The sequence below is a fragment of the Stegodyphus dumicola genome, chromosome 9 (genome assembly GCF_044657685.1).
Source record: "Stegodyphus dumicola isolate Sdum_Otavi_A_Nest chromosome 9, ASM4465768v1".
Classification (NCBI taxonomy): domain Eukaryota; kingdom Metazoa; phylum Arthropoda; class Arachnida; order Araneae; family Eresidae; genus Stegodyphus; species Stegodyphus dumicola.
The window spans coordinates 106,060,084-106,077,841 of record NC_140776.1 but is presented as its reverse complement, the minus strand read 5'-3'; the positions used below and the strand labels follow the sequence as shown (position 1 = coordinate 106,077,841).

General features: G+C 35.3%; 1 protein-coding gene across 1 annotated transcript in view; it reads left to right on the top strand.

The window, feature by feature from the left end:
• The first annotated feature begins 849 nt into the window (after positions 1-849).
• Positions 850-17,758, top strand: part of LOC118188889 (noggin-2-like) — a 37,573-nt gene continuing 20,664 nt past the window's right edge. Inside the window, exon 1 of the mRNA XM_035359410.2 lies at positions 850-2,936. Coding sequence (XP_035215301.1) covers positions 2,080-2,802 — 723 coding nt within the window. The 5' untranslated portion in view covers positions 850-2,079 and the 3' untranslated portion in view covers positions 2,803-2,936. The remainder of the gene's footprint in view (positions 2,937-17,758) is intronic.

Below are 17,758 nucleotides of genomic sequence, written 5' to 3'. Positions count from 1 at the left end.
CATCCGCAGATTTTCTGAATGCATTATTCCTGTTCATTTTACTGGAAATGTATACTCGGACTTCAAATAACTAAAATCTTGAAATGTTTGCAACGCTGTATTTACAGCAAATACGTAATTGAAATGTCTTCGAGGGCCGCATGAAACTGCTCCGGTAGTTGCCAGTTGAGACTAGTAGTAAATGTTCGGTGTATTTACCACTAGTAAATGTTCGGGGGAAGGGCTTTGCGGATTCAAAACCTGAAGCTCAGAATGCGAAGAATGCCCACAATGCAATATATACACCTACACACACACATACATACATGAATACACGCACAGAGATTCTTTCATTATTTAATAATAGATATAATGCCGCAAATTTTTTTTCAGTTATTAAAAACTGAAATAAAACATTTAAAATTATTAAAAACTTTTATTGCTTTTCACTCCCTCAATTTATTAAGCAGTTAGAGTCTGAATAAGTCTGGAAGACGAATCGAAGATTTTACGTTTCTCGAAAATGTATCTTCGAGAAATTCCATTGCAGATAAATTAGTTTTGAGTACTTGCGAATGATAAATACATGGTAGAAGAAAGTAACAATCCAAAAATTTTTGAAAAGTATGCATTCTTTTCACAAATTTTCTGTTGCAAAATTCAATGAATCCAAAACTCTGCTCAGGAAAGCGAAAAAAGAAAGATAAAAAAGGAGAGAGGTTTCATAACAATCGCCATCGCGGACGATCTCTTCACTTTCTTCACCCCTCCTGCTCTTTCTCGCTGACCTCCCTCCCCTCTCTCCACAAAAACGCACGCACGCTAGTAAGACGAAAAACTCACCTCGCAGCGGAGTAGTTCGCATTCGAACCTTCCTCGCGAGAGGTTGTGTACGGTGAGCGCATTTCTCTCTCTCTGAATTCATTCATCTCGCAGCATTGTAGAGTAATCGCTCATGAATGAAATTGGATTTGAATGAACAACCGAGATTTAGATAGCTTTGGAGTGTTCTCTAATTTCTGTCGTCTGCAGCATAAATGGAATTTTAGTATATACTGTGGAGTTTCTCTTTTCTTTATAGTGATGATATATACAGCAAAACAGAATAAAACGTTGGAAGTATGCATTTGAAAGTCGTTTTCTCGTTTATTTAATTTGAGAGGTGTAGTATTTTGCCTTTAAAACTACTCTAATTGCTGTCACCATTTCGAAGTACTTCTTAAGAAGATGTATGCGATGGATACTGTATTACGTCAAACTTAGTCGTTTTGCGGAGGGAAAAAATACTACATAGAATGTTGATATTTTATACACTGCATAATTTTATTAGAAGTTGTGCTCTTAAAATATAATATTGCTCCAGTTCCTTGCGTCTTGAAAGAATGAAAAGTTTATTGTGATTGAAATCATATTTACCTTTTAATGAATACTGGAAAAAATACAGCAGTAAATTAACTATTGGATACGTTTTTACATTCACGAATCGGGAAGTAACATCTCGGGCGAAATTAAGGAGTAAAAAATTTTGAATGTCTCTTAAGTGACTGTCTTACAAATGTACAGGTATGGATTACTATGATCTGTTGCGTGATCTTAGCAAAATTATCTACGCGGTGAATTTGAGAGCTAAAAGTGATTTCATAGAACTCCTGACATCCTAAAACATGCGGCTGCAAAAATGGGATTAATAATTGGTTATTTTAAAAAAGTGCTGCAAAATGCGTGGAATTCATGATTTCCTTGTCTTCATCTTCTGTGACTGAATATGTGTATTAATTAATTTATGCGAATTATGAACCAAGAAACATCGTAAGAAAACGCTCTTGTCGCGTGTCTGTTATGAAAAGTCGTCGTTTGATAGCACATACGTTTGAAAAATTATCGTATAACTTTTAGCCACCCGGTAATTCAAGTTATTAAATACATTGCCATTTAAGACAAAAACATTGTTAAATATTGTGTTTTTATTCAGAGAGGTAGCAAATCTGCAAATTTCCCAACCATTGGTGATTGTTTCTTAGCACCTTTATTCTAACCGATAAATTTTGTGTGTCTTGTCAGAAACTACTCGTTGTGAAGGAAGCGTCACGGGTTGAGAAGATGTTCATGTTTCTTGTCGTGCAATGCAGTGCGCTGAGAATCTCATTGTTGGTGCTTCAGTTTTTGGCGACACTAATTCTGTGGAATGGCCGTTTTGCGTCTGGATCACGCAACTGGATGAGGCCATCCCCTTCGCAGGACTTGCCCGTTTTGGACCTGATTGAGCCGAAAGACAAGAGGTACGACCCCAAGCCCGAAGATCTCAACCCTCGGAAGTTGAGAGATCTAATGGGGAGGGACTTCGACAAACAGTTTCTGAGCGAGACCAGGCCGATGGCCAGCATCTTACATCCCAATGGAACTGTTGAGTTGAGCTTCAAGCGCACTAGAAAAGGGAAAGTGGTGCCTACATCCAAGATGCCAAAAGAAATTCGCCACCTCAGGCTTCACGCGCTAAAACTGCCGGATGGTAGTCGCTTCCGGATGAAGGTTGGCAAAAAAATGAGGCGCAAGTTCAAGCAACTCCTTTGGGCCTACACCTACTGCCCCGTAGCTTACAGGTGGAAGGATCTCGGTCTGAGGTTCTGGCCCAGATGGATCAAAGAAGGGTCTTGTCTGACTCTCGGTTCATGTTCCTTCCCGAGCGGCATGTCCTGCAAGCCGCATCGCTTCGTCAGAAAGATGGTCCTGAGATGGCATTGCCAAGATTGGTCCAAGAAGAGGTTGTGCAAATGGTTATCGGTCAGCATCCCCATCATCACTGAATGCAGCTGCAGCTGCTGAAAGTAGCTGACACTCGTAATTACTGTTAACGGATAGATAGAAGAATGATGTGATTTTCTTTTAATTTGCCATTTCCGAAAAGCGCAGAGGCGGTCAGTTTTCTCAGGATCTTGAAGACGTCCGTGAATCAAGCGGTAAGTAAAACTAAACTTGTTTATTTTTTAAATTTGAAGTAAAATATATATAACGATTTTTTGGTAAAAGTATAAATTTGTTTTTTGATAAAACGAAATATCTATAAAAAATTTTTAGTCCTATTTTGTTTTTCAAGTAATGAATATAGTACGCTTTTTTTGTATATATATGAAAGGATATAACCTTTTTCTGTTAAAATGAAATATTTACAAGAAGTACGCAAAGCATTATTTTCTTCCCACTTATGCCGTATACAAATCAACAGCAAGATAACAAAATTTTTAAAAGCAGTACATCAGTATACAATTAGAATTCCCGATTCCCGATGCAGCGTTAAGTGTTGGCATACATTTTCCTTTTATTTTCAATCTTTTCTCAGTTCATCAGAGCAGTGTTCGGTTTTCTTAGTAAGATGATTTTACAGAGCTTTTTTTTGGCTTTTTTATTATTTAACGTTTTGTGTGTTTACTTTATTTATTAAATATTACGTTCTTGGCGCGTACACCACATAAAATTCGATTCAACGGCAAATCACAAAATATTTAAAAACAGCATACCTTTAGAATTTCCGATAGACACTCTCGCGCGCTGAAGGTAAAAAATGTCCCCCCCCCCATTCCTTCAGTATTGCCCCTTATTCGCTTTGAAATCGCTCAAAAATTCGTTAACGTTTTACAAAATATGAAATAGGCAATGAAACAAATAATTTTAAATTCAAAATTCGGGCTTCTAGGTGTCCATATTTGGGTGGAGGACTACGTTATTCAGAATTTAATAGCTCTAGGTACGTTGTGTTTTCATAATTCAAGAACATGTATACGTTCATGCAGATTCTTCGTTATTTAATTTCTTTAATACAGGGCGATGATATTTATCGGTAACAATTTGAACAGTGATACACCTTTTATAGTGATTCGATACACCGTTTATAGTGATTCAACGTAAAATGCTGTGTCGAAACGCAAAATGCTGTATGTGTGTTTAATTCTGGACTAACGTCCCTTTTGGGTTAAAAATTAATAAAAGAAGTTCATGATTAACAGACTTTTCATTCTATAATAGTTTAATGAAGCAAGTAGACAATCCAGATATTTCACATTTTCCAGAAATGAAGAACAAAAAGGCATGATTATATCCCATGCGGGACTAACGTCCCTTTTGGGCTAATAACTGGTTAATTTCAAATAATAATCTTACAAAATTCTAGTTTAATTCAAATAAAGCTAGAATTTCTTACATCACAGATCGCGTTTCTCAAACTATGGTCCTCGAAGCCAGCATTTGTGGTTCTTCTAGATTTTCAGGAAGTACATTTTCACATCTTTCTCAAAACTCAACGTATTCTTCAAAAGTAAATGAACTAAATCTCTTGTCTACGAGGTAATTAGTTCTCTGATTGCTTTCAGTACCCATGAGAAATTAAGGCAACTTAAGAAGAAACTTGTTTTGCGGGTTGGTTGTGCAAAACAGAAGTTTTCACCATTTTCAACCTTAATTTTTTTTTTAGAAAATTACATTTACCTAACTATTTGTATTATTTTTAGTTTTGTTATTGGAAAAGATTTAAGAATGACATACTTGGAAGCTCTGAAGTCACAACTTGAGAAACTTACTTTCCACGTGGTAAATATAACAAATTTTGATTGGCTCATGATCCTTTCCATTACGATTTTGAAAATAACAAATGCAAACCTTCAAGGCATTTCATTTTCCCCTGCAGTATCTGCTTTGTTATAGACTTTAAACCAGTCGCTTCTCAGGGTTAAAACAAAAATTTTCCAAGCGTGTAAATACTACTGCAATTACTATTACGCATCACTTTTTTGCCTGCTTGCAGCTTAGGAAAGTTACGTCTCTTCGCTAGCTTCTTTTTCTATTCTTTTAAAAGGAAGCTGCATATATAGTAATCGTGAGGCACATTTAGGACCCCTAGTGCTGTACTAAATAAGAAAAAATGTATTTCTGGAGAATTGTTCCTGTTCAAAATAAAAATGACATTTTAATCATCATATTAATCATCATACCAATTGTGATTTTCCGTCCAGTCATAGCACGCAGCATTTTTCTCGGCTATGACTAAAAAGTGATTGATTTCAATCGACGCACCAGTGAAATTATTACATTCAGGCATCCATCCATCCATCCATGCATACATACATGCATACATTTACACATTTCTGAATCCGGTCCTGATAACAGAAAAATACCTTAAATTTTCAGACTGATATTATTTCAAGTAATTCTAATATATTATATTAATTATCTCCTAACCTACTTAAAATAGACAAATTACAAAATCTTTCCAAGTGAGACAAAACTTGAGAATTAAATGATGGCAAACTAGTCTCTTTATCTTATTTATTAATATATTTCTCGATGCATACAGAAAGGGTACATTTATATCCCCCCCCAGTGGCGGGCACTTGCCTGTAAGTCTGCAGTATAACGCCGCTAGGCCACTCATAAGGCCAGAAGCGGTGGTTATTTTATTGTGGAGGCACCTAACAGGCGGTCGCCGTTACCTCCTACGATGGTACAGACAAATTTTACATCCATGCCTTCTCCGGGATTCGAACCCGGGCCCTCGGTATCGCAGTCATGTTCCTCGAACTACTATATCGTTTGCGCGGCTGGGTACATCATGTATTTGTATATAAATAATTATAAACTTTTTCATTTCTTATAACAACTTTCAGATATGACACTCGAATACGCGCCGAGTGCATTACCGTTACATCACGGGAGAAAATGCCTTATATACTTACCCTTTTAAAGGGTGACTGGGAATTAGGGTCAACCGCCAAATCTTGGTGTTGAAGAATCTTCATCCACCACCTTTTTCGTTCGGGCGCCACTGTACAGTCATTAGAATTTTTGAAGCAGGAAGACGTGAAAAATGTGCAGTGCCCTCGCTGGGACTCGAACCTGGACATCTCGATAAGCGCCAAGTGTGCTACCGTTACACTACGAAAGCAAGCAGAAAAGAGGGAGAAAATACTTTATAATATCACATAATTGATACGCATTTATATTATAAAGTGTATAGCTTTGAAATATCAAATATATATTTGAAAATTTGAACAGAAATTTGATAAACCTGATTTTTATAACGGAATTTGTTCGATAAGAAATGAATCCGCAACTGATAGTACGAGCCGCGGAAGTAAAAGCTGTGCAGTGAAACTGACGCAAAGAAACCTCCAGCTTGCTTTCAGAACATGCCATTGTTGAGTATTTAGAACATCTTAACCAATTTTAAAGTCCCGGCAAGGGCAGAGTGTTTATTTCGTGTCTATAAAATGTGGAAAATTTGGAAATCTCAAAGTACCGTATAGAGTTTTTGAATAGTAAATGCAATTTAGTTAATGTGAAGAGGTTGACTTCATGATATTTTACACCTGACGTTTCCTTAGGGCTAGGGGGTCAATGAAGTTTTAAAGGAGGCCAGTGGTCCACAAGAGGTTGAATTGGGAGTCTATGCCAAATAAAACTGCTAGATAATCGGCATCGTCAAAATCCCACCGAATACAGTAATAATTATTAATATAATTTATAATTAATTGTTCATTTATATAAAGCTATGATATGTAAAGTCAAGTCTTATTGAAATCACCGGAGAGAAATATTCCAAAATAAAAGATGTTAACGGACCACCATTATTGACTCTCTCTTCTTACCGAAGCAGACTTAGTCAAGCCAGTAACTAAAAAACAAAAAGCAGGATGGATAATTCTGAACCAGGATATTTGAGAATTAAGCAATATTGTGCCAAATATTAAAAAAATTGCATCAGTAGATCAAGTGTAGCCTTCACATTTCTTAAAAATCGAACTTTTTTGCAATTAGAATCGTGATTTTGTTTTTAAAAATTTGTTTCCAATTGTAAACTTAATGATTATCGCCCCCTTAAAAAAGTCAAACGTAATTCTAATAAACCATATTTTTTGAAACTTTTGTTCATATTGCAAGCCAATTTTTATCTTTAAACTGTTTATTTGTATTACGATTATGCCTCATGCATAAACTTACCAGACGTGCTTTGACTGGGAATGTCCGTATTTGATGATGTGTTGTCTGCGTCCGTCAGTTGGTTGTTTTCTCTCAGTTATACGGTAGAATATTTAAAGTTGCGAATACACAATTAATATCGATACAATCCTGCAACAATTTACAGCATTTTATGACAGATGTCTTTCGAATGTTGAGATATGGAAAAACTTATCTTTTATTTGATTAAACAAAAGGGAATTAATATGGTCTGGAAAGGTGAACTTTAAAGTAAACAAAATATAAAAATGTCGAAAATAATTCCATAAGCGTGGATCGCACATTTTGATGAAGTAGTGATCGCAAACCTTTTTGGTTAGATTATTATGAAATCTAGAAAAATAAAAGTTGCGAAGGAAAATGGATACAACTGCACGGTTATTTCAATGAAACAAAACCACTGTCCAATCGTGTTCATAAAGTAGAATACATTTTTAGCCTTTCAAGCACATCGGCTCGAAAGGAATGGTTTTGGTAATAAACATAATCTGAAAGAAGTAAAATGGCTCAATCAACCCTAAAAGCTTTACTGAGTTGCAAAATTATAAAAGCGACTGCAGTGAATCAATCATTCAATACTATTAAAAATATCAGAGAGACTTTAAAGGAAGTTCACACTAGTGACAAATACTAACTTTTTATATGTTCATTGAGTTATGAAACCTTTTTTGACTACCTATAACTTTTTAACAATGCTTTTTCAGTTGTAGATACTTGTTTTAGTCGGTTTTATTTTCACTTGTATTTTCTGAAAATTATCCCAGTGTGAGCAAAACATATTGAGGCAAATTTATGTATGCATAATATAGAGAAAAATGTAAAGGGGTTAACGACGAAAACCATTAATTTAAGAGGGATCGATGCCCACCAAAAAAAAAAAAAAAAAAAGGATTGAGACCACATTGTCAAACAGAATGAGCCATATTGAGGTAAATTTATGGTTTCGGATGATATAAACATCCTACTTAAAATGAAAAAGTTTGAATCATGTTGTGCGAAACGAAAACGTTTTGACAGCTCGGCCGCTCAACAGCACGTGTATTTCGAAAAGGAGATGCAGAGAGCCATAAATAATATGCGTCAGAACAAGTGTCGGGTTGAAATTTCCGTGCATAAACACAACTCGGTGTACAAATCCCAAGCGGCTCCTCTTGGATCATAAATAACAGAACGTCAACGTGCTGTTTACATGAGGGGTTTTTTTCCCCCTTCTTCATTCTTCTTCCTTCGGATTCGTGTAGACAAGATCGTCTGCCATATAATGAATGTAATTTCCTACGAAAAATATCAAAAAAATTCCATGAAAAGTGAAGCAATCAAACTCGAGCTAGTTCCCCTCCCCCTTTTGAATTTGAGTCCAGTTTGTTCGTATTAGTGCAGAGATTCTTATAAGTGGTTGCGTAATTTATACCGTTCTCCCCTGTTTTTGCATTTAAAACAAAAAAAAGAACGAAGGAATTGGATATTTGTTATTAAAAAAATTTGTTGTGGACGCCACATGACTTTCTAGTACGGCTTATTAAACTATGCACATTTTTTGCTGTACTTCATTTAAACTTATTTCCTCGAATTAATCTAAATTAACGGGGATCCCTCGAGCAAAATTGAAAATGTTAGCAAAAATATCCAATTTTGAAATAAAGTAACCTGGTCGGTTTTTGTCGTACGGAAGTCAACCTTCTGGTATTTTTATTTTTTTGATAAAGAGTATAAAACTTCCCCAAATAGAAGTATAGGAACTGGGAGACCGCATTAAATGTTAGATTTTGGTATTTGATCAAAATTAATTATTTTTTTTTTAAATTTGACATGAAAACATGAATATTTCGTAATTTAAAATCACTTATGTAATTGGAATTATATATGACTACGACCAACGATTGATTGGGAAAATACACTTCCAAATCAGGTAAGGCCGTTAGGTATGCATACAAATGTGTGTATGCTATTGCGCAAGTATTAAGAAATTTATTTATATATTAATGAATTTCAATTAATTAATTCAATCTATATAATTATATATATACACATTTGGTACTGTCGATTTCAGTAAATAAGGGAGATGCGCAACGAGGTGTTACAGCAATCCGGTTTAAAAAATTTCAACTTTCTCCAGCTAATCGTTTTTGAGTTACGCGAGATACATACATGCATACGTACAGACGTCACTGAAATCCGTTTTTTTCAATTTAAATACTTCTTTTACCTTGTAGAAGGAAGTAAAAAACGATTGAAAAGCGATAAATGAATTTCCTTATAATTTATGAAATAAATGGGAGTTTCAGTTCCAGCGAATCTCACCAAGATTTAAAGTTGTAAAACTCGAATTTCGCATTTTTCAGGCCAATTTTAGTTTTTATAAATGAAGCTTTAATTTAGAATTCAAAGATTTAATTAATAACGGTATGAGGTATTTCTCTCGCCTTCTTAACATGCCTTCGTGGTGTAGGGGTCAGCACACTCGGCGCGTATTCGAGAGGTCCGTGGTTCGAGTCTTGGCGAGGGCATTGCTCATTTTTCATCTCTCCTGCCTCAAAATAACTTTATGTCTCTACAGTGGCGACCGAACTATAAAAATGTGGTGGATGAGGATAATCCACCACCAGGATTTGGCGATTGGGGCCCCTAATCCCCAGTCGCCCTTTAAAAGGGGGAGTATGTAAGGTATTTTTCCCACCTTCTTGGCATGCCTTCGTGGTGTTGTGGTCAGCACACTCGGCGAGTATTCGAGAGATCCGTGGTTCGAGTCCCGGTGAGGGCATTGCTCATTTTTCATCTTCTCCTGCCTCGAAGTAACCTAATGTCTCTACAACGGAAAATGAGAAAAGCAGTTTATCATATAGTTTAATTAGGTATAAGAGATTAAAGATAATTATCTTTACAAAACTGGAATTTTATATCACGAATTTACAATTTTATATCTCGAATGTAATATTTTATATCACATATATTTTATATCCATACCTGCAATTTTATATCACGAATAATAAAAGTGGGGGAGTACTCTTTATAATAATACACAAATAACATTTTACTAAACGAATATTTGACAACTGATTTCTTGAACATTTCTCACGTGATTTCACAGAGATGACCTACGAAAATATGAGGTTGTTCTCATTGGGTCGATTTAAAAATCTTCTGACAAAACTTTGGATGAATGTATAAAAGTGAAAAAAAACAAAACCTGGAAAATTTGCGCGTGGTTTATATTATTATAATAGGTACTTTTGATTGTGAAATTGGATTATCCGATTTCGTTCCTACTTAATCCTATGTGTAATTATATAAAAGAATTATCGCCTTCTCCCTTTGTTAGCTGTCATCGTATTAAGTGATAGAAATGTCCGGTTAGCGCAGTGATCTCAACCTTTTTCGCGCCGTGCGCCCCTTGCACTGTTACTGGACGATCGTTCCTCAACTTCCCATCCAAAAGTTAAAAAAAAAATAAATATGTATTATACTATATATACATGTATTTAAATTTAGACCATATTTCAATATGTTCTATAAATTAAACAAGAAAAAGTGTAGATAATATTGATAAGCTCAAAAACTTGAATAAAAGTAGTTTTTTATATTCATAATTCAAAACTAAGTTCTTAACTGGTTTTAAAGGCCCACAAGCGGGCGAGCGGTAACGTTGCTGAACACTAGTAGTTCGGTCCGAGGTTCGAATCCCGCGAACGGGTTGGCTGCATGGGTGTTTTCGTGGTTTTCCCCATGTGTAACGTGTATACGAGCCAGTTTCCCTTAATTGTCCTTCACGAAGGCATCCCTCCCTTAAGGCGGATAGCCCTCGAGTGCTTTGCCGTAATCTAATAAACCAAACCAAAACTGGCTCTAAAAGGCTGAGGGCAGCATTTCTTCCCTTGAAACTATGAAATCCTCACAGTGGGGAATTCCTCTCTGTTGAGAACTCATTGACTAGCAGTTGGGAGGTACGTAGTTCGAATTCCAGCATGGGTATACTTGATTTTTCGTGTTTCCAGCTCCTCTCCTCTAAATAAAGCTGAAAAACATTATGATCATTGCAGCAGCGCACGATCTGAAACTATGTTGTGCTTGGTGGTAATTCATCGCCATTTAAACTCGCCTCTTTATGTAGGTGAGGGCTATGAGGTATTATCGCATTCCATCATGCATATAGTCGCGGTGTGAGTGGCTGTAAGTCCAACTGGTTCTGGAAGAACCGAGCTTCGTATCCCGGTGAGAGCACACAATCACCTGGTTGTATTAACCAGGTTCGGATTGACGACAATATATTTCAATAAAAAGGGAGTCTTATTTTCCAGTAAATACGAATATCGTACAATAATAATATAATCATATAACAAAATCTTACACGAAAATATATAATAATATGGTATAATAATAATTTCCATTCTCAGAAATAACAAGGTATTATCTAATAGTATTTAGTTAAAAGATTTACTGTCGTTGAATTCCGCTTCATAAAAATATCTTTTAAAACAGTTAACTTTTATGTCCATTTTTTAAATTATACTTTTAAAAGTCCGTAAAAGTATCTTTATACTATAAAATTCTAGGAAGGTTATGGGTAAAAAGGTGAATCAACGGATCATCCGTCGGACCGCTACATTTAGTTTGAATTTTAAATTAAAATACAGGTATTCCTCTTATAACACGGTTTCCTACAATACGGTTTCGCTTTTGTACAGTAAAAATCGCGGAAACCCTAGTGAACCCTCGTATAACACAGGTTCTTTCTAGCATGTTTAAAGAATAAGCCTAAGCCCACATACAACACGTAACCGTATGTCCATATTTCGACAACTCGACGTTTATTCTAAACGTTTACAAAATGAAGTTACGTTCTGTTCAACATTTACACGTATGTAGCTTGTGCTCCAAGTGTTCAGTTGATAGATTGCACAAATTACGTAATTGTGATTTTTTTGGGGGGGGAAACATTTTGGCTAATTAGCTTTGCCATTTTTAGGAGTAATTATCGAGAAATTATATTTCGGTCCCGAACTATATCTGAAATAAAGAAAAACAACTTTTAGAAGAAAATAATTTATTTCCCGAGAGATGAAAATACATATTTTCAATCCTTTTTTAAAGGAAGAAAAAGGCATCTGACTCTTTACAAAATGTCTGAATTTAAATGAGGCAACAGAGAGAACCATTAAAAGGGAAAAAAATGTGTTTAAAAATGTTCGAAATGTATTATCGGAATATTGGTCTTTAGAAAAACGCGTTTCACGCAAAGCGAAATTTTCTACGAGCTAATCTACCGTCTTCTCTAGGAGGGATCAATAGAAATACTTATATGAATAAATAAAAAATCTGAAAGAATTCAGATTTTAATGGCCTGCCCATAGGGCATCTATAAAGGTTTAGTGTGGTTTATCAGTAGAGATGTCCAGGTGGAATAGTGAAACATTTGATCGGATACTACAAGAATAGGCATAGGCACAAGAATAGACTGTCATGGGAATACCTTCTGTCTATTTAAAATGAAAATATATGCCAGTTCATTGTGTAAAAATATTTAATGTTGTAAATTGGATATATCATGAAAGAAATCCATTTTTATTTAAATCAATCTAACTCAAAAGTAAAAAAAAAAAAAAAAAAATAATATACAGTTTTTGGATAGCATAGTTTGTTAATCAGCGACAGACAGATTCAAATGTAAAAAGAAATGTCTTGCCCTTTGCTGAATGGCAGCAGACTCAAGTGAAAAGCGAATCAACGCAAAATCGTATTTCAAAACTAACAGGATATTTGGGCTTTAAAAAAAATTTCAGAAATTAAAAAAAAAAATGAAATTTACGGAAAAAACTGCGTTTTATGGTTTTCATGGGTATTTTCATAGTTTTCCTCACGTATAACGTGTATACGAATCAGCTGCCTTTGGAAATTTCTACACGAAGGCATCTTTCTCCTTAGGCAGATAGCCCTTGTATGCTTTATCATAAACAAACGAAATCAAACCAAACGAAAGCCTTCCTCCGTGGAAAAATAGGGCATCTGGGGTCACCAAATGTGAAACGCATGTAGTTCTCCAATCCAACATCTGTACCTCGAAGTCCAAGTCAAGAATAAAGTGTTGCAGTCACCAACAAAGAGGCGTGCGAAAGCTGGAATCAGAATGCGTTCAATCATAAAAATTCCTTTTGCTTTAGAAAAACTCATCTGCACCTTGCATCAATGAAATAGTATTAGAGCTTCATTTCTACTTGCTTGTAATTCGAATCGCGCCCATCTTATCGTCGTCTCTGATTATTCTTAGTATCAATTCTTATTATTCTAAAACATCCATCCATAATTAGAGATGAAAGTGCTGGGACTCGATAAAATCGTAGGCTGAATGCCAATTCATGTTTTGCTTCGCTTTGATGCATCGGTTCTTGTATGAGGGTGGTATAAATTTCGATAGTTAGAAGGGAGAAGTTTGCCGTAACTTTCGGAGTTAGTTTGCGAAGATATATCTTTGTTAATAAGGCGAAAATAATCTTCAAGTGAGTGAATCCATTTTAAAATTTAGGGTAGTTCGTCCTCTAAAATAACGGGAATCGTTTTTCAAATTTTCAGACTAGCGCGTTTAGAAAAGCAGGGGGAGAAATACTTCAGAGAAAACGATATTACTTGTAGCAATAAGAGAATGAAACAGTTTGCCATTAATATCTACGAGGTCTGTTTGTAAAGTAACAGGACGGACTAAAAAAAAAAAAAGGATATTTATGTACAGTTTAACGGCAAATCTGTTGTTTGTTTAATTCAATAAATTCCTCGTTGGCAGTCACACATCCACCTATTCTCATTTTCCACCGGTGAAAAGCGTGTTGCTGTTCGTCTTTTAATGACTGTTTTAATAGCTGTAGCGTTTTCTTTTCGCTATTCTAAAGTGTTTCAAACGGGTTTATTTTAGCACAGATTTTACTACAGGGGAATGGAGAAATCCACAAGGTGCTAAAGCAGGGTAATACGGAGGATGTTCCAGTATTGAAGTCCGTTTTGCAACGAAACACTGCTTCACTGAGAGCGCTGCTTGTCTCGATGCAGACAGAATAAAACCATTTTATCAGATTTTTAGAGGCCTTTTTTTTCCTAGCTCTTTCTTTCAGCTTAATGAAAAATTCTTTGCAATGATGTCGGTTCACTTGTGTTGACCTTTCGTACCCAGCTCTTCAAAAATGATGCCCTTGATATCAAAAGATGCAATCAGTATTAGTTTAAATTTTAATTTGCTCTGATTAACTTTTTTTATTCTGGGGAAAGACGTTCTTTTCCAATGCATATATTACTGGCAATGTAATGAAATGCTGGCTTTCTGTAGAATACCAGGCATTTTATTGAATGCTTGACATTTTTAGTCAAAATATGAAATATGATAATTATTATGTATTTTGCCTGGCCCAGGCATTCGTTGAATGACAAATACTGTTTAGACAACGTATGAAAAAGATGGTCATGATAAGGTTATTTAAAAGACATACATTCCTCTAACATACAAATATTATTTTTCCCCCAAAAAATGAAAAGAGAGCCGTTAAAAAACTTTTATTCAAAATACTTGCAGAAAAATAGAAGTTGTACGAAGCAAAATTTATCTTTTAACGTCAAAGAAAATAATGTATAAACTGTATGGGATTATCGGAGGAAAGCATGCGTGAATTATGTATGAATGTAGGAAATGTACGGATATTTGTAACGAAGAGCTTGGCCCTTCGTTCAAATGACAAACCGGGAAAACTTTTCAGGCTTTGCCGGTTTATCATTTGAATGAAATGTATAAAATATTAATCATTTCGTACGTTGGCGGCCAGTTTTTGGTATTTAATAGGTATTTTATAGAATGCAGGCTTTCATACATTGCCGTTAACGCATCGATTATATACTTTTTTTGACCTCCTTTCCCGTTACTTGACTCTCTTTGCGTCCAAAGAGAGTGTACTCGTTACTTTAAAAACCAGCGTTTTTTAAACTGGTGGGTCACCATTCCCCAAATATAGTCCCAAAACGAAATGTTGGCGTCGCGAAAATTTAATTCTGATTCATGAATTTTAAGAAATTACATTAATGAAACGTGTAAAGAAATTAACATTGTTTGATATAAATGAGATTTAATTATGTGCCGTCAAAACCCAAATGGAGTATGTTGAGCTATCGAGTGAGTGAAACATGAAACTTCAATTTCCATTAAAAAAAAAAAAAAAAAAAAAAAAGACTGAGTTCTGAGTCGGAGGGAGAATTGAATTTCCCACAATTTCTGAAATGGTATTAAACGTCTTTCTGCCATTCAGCACCTCAAGATACGTAAAATGATGTTTCCAGCTGTAATACGTACTATATCTAGATACCGATCAATGCTGAAAAGTGTTGGAAGATGCTTTACATTCAGCAGTGTCAAATCTTTCACCAGGGTTTAATTTGTTGTGCGGCAAGAAGCAAATACGTGCATCTCAATAAAATGGAATTTTCTTTCAACAGTTTTTGTATGCTTGAAGTCAGTCTTGAAACGACTACTTTGGTGGTCATGAAAGAACATTCCTTATAGCGGACCCTAGAGGTCTATCCGCTCATCCATTCGAAATGTAATTTCAGATCTTGTTAACTAAAGGTATGCGCTCAACATTGTAGTCACTTGAAACAATAGGGTTCTCACGATTACGGTAACAAGTAAATAATTTCGAAATTTTCGAAAGGCAAATGCCCCCTTTTTTCCTGCGCAAATCTATCAGTGTATTGGAAAGCCATAAATGGCCTTGGAACCATGCATGTATGACGAAAATTGCCGTCGTCAAACATTTGCAAAGAAGGCCCTTGTAGAGGAGCCTAAGAGAAGAAAGGGATAGAAATATTTATTGGAATTTTACAACCTGTACAACGTTTCAAGACCGGTAACTGTGCAGTTTCGTGGAAACCCCGATCTCCCGACCTCACTCTGATAGATTTCCGGTTCTGGGGTTATCTGAATCTAAGGTGTATACATGGAATCCACGAGATTTGTCTGAACTGAAAGATGCATTAAAACGTGAAGTTATTATTAGTTATATAGATACATCCTGCGATGTTAAGTTCGTCATCGTTGTCAACAATCTCCCGCATGTGGTACGTTATCATCTGCTAAAGTGGGCACGCTGAAAACTTTGACGTTATTTGTGGTCTTTCAATGTGCTGATCAATTTGTGTAGGAAACATGCTACCTTTCAAAAATTTCGAAATATTTTCACTTTCCTTAACCGTGAGAGTTCTGTTTATTTAAATCATCTCAATATCGACCTCATACCTTCGAATAATATCTAAAATTTCATGCTGTTTTAGGCCGCAATGAGTTGATATATCGGGAAGTTTTTTACGACCACTCTGTGTATTTTCTACAAAAGAAATAAATTATTTATGACAAAATATTTATTTTTATAGCATTATATTTAATACATGCGATCGAAAAAAATCGATGGTAAAAAGGTATAAATGAAAAAATGTTTAAGAAGTGCTCTTATAGGTAGACCTTTTATTAAGGAATTTTGACATTTTTTTAAAGTTTGATATGCACGGCTTTTGGACCACCTTGCATTTGCAAGCCATGCAAGATGATGTTATCATCTATAAATTTACAATTTACACGCATCAACAATTTAAATTTTAAATCAACAATCCAACAAATCTTCCAACAAATTTTAAATCAACAATTTACACGCATAATTTACATTCATTATTTACAATTGTCACCGCATTTGCGCTAACGAAATCTTCCAACTTTGATGTATTACTGAACACCACTTCTGGAATTTTGATTCTAGCAAGGCACAACCAAACTGCTCCAAAAACGTAATACTTTTTGTTGTTGTGTTTGGTTGAAAAACAAATTCTCCCCTTCGCGCGACACTTGACCAGGGAGCAGATCCAGTGTCTCGAGACAGCTAAAACTCTTTTTCAAGAGACCCTGATTAGCTAAACTGTAAAAGCTACAGGCTGTTTTATTTATAAGAGTGCTTTTCGAGAGTAAAAGCTTTTTTTTTTTTACCTTCAAGTATCACTCCACAAAGATTTCTGCATAAAACGACGAAAAGCTGCTTTTATTATTCAGCGAGTTTCCACCAACTATGCGCTTGGCTCGCGTTCAAATTTTCATGTTTACGGTCTTAACACTTCGCGGGCAATAACCAGTTTTTAATAATTTTAAAGAGGTTTCAGGAAACATCTTTCAAAAACCTTTTGTTGACGGCCACGTTTGATAATTTTAATCGTAGAATAATACCGTACCTTATATCCTTGCGTACTCCCCCGGTTTTAACTAATTATCGTCCGAAAAATCGAGAGAAGGAAATTATGCGAGTCATTTAATTGCCGATGAACGCGGTAAGAGTAATGGCATAACAAATGGAAAGGACTCGTATATAACACTATAAATTAACTATTGCATGATTATTCTTTAAAAGTATCTATCATAGTATTATTTCGTAACTATACCAATATTTCTCAACTATCACAGTAGTATTTCTTAATTATCACAGTATTATTTCTTAGTTATCACAGTATTATTTCTTAATAATCAGCATATTCTTAACTATCACATTATTTCTTATCTGTCATAATAATTTCTTAAAAGAAAGGTACAGTTGCAGTGAGAATATATTATTACATTATAATATCTGACGGATATTGAGACGCTACGTGACGGCAGTTGAGGCGGACACGTCTCGCTACAGCGTAGCTACCTTAAAGCCTCGGGCATTTCATATGAACGAGTCTTGATCGCAGTTCCCAAGAAGAACATAAGAAGAACGAAGGAGAAGGG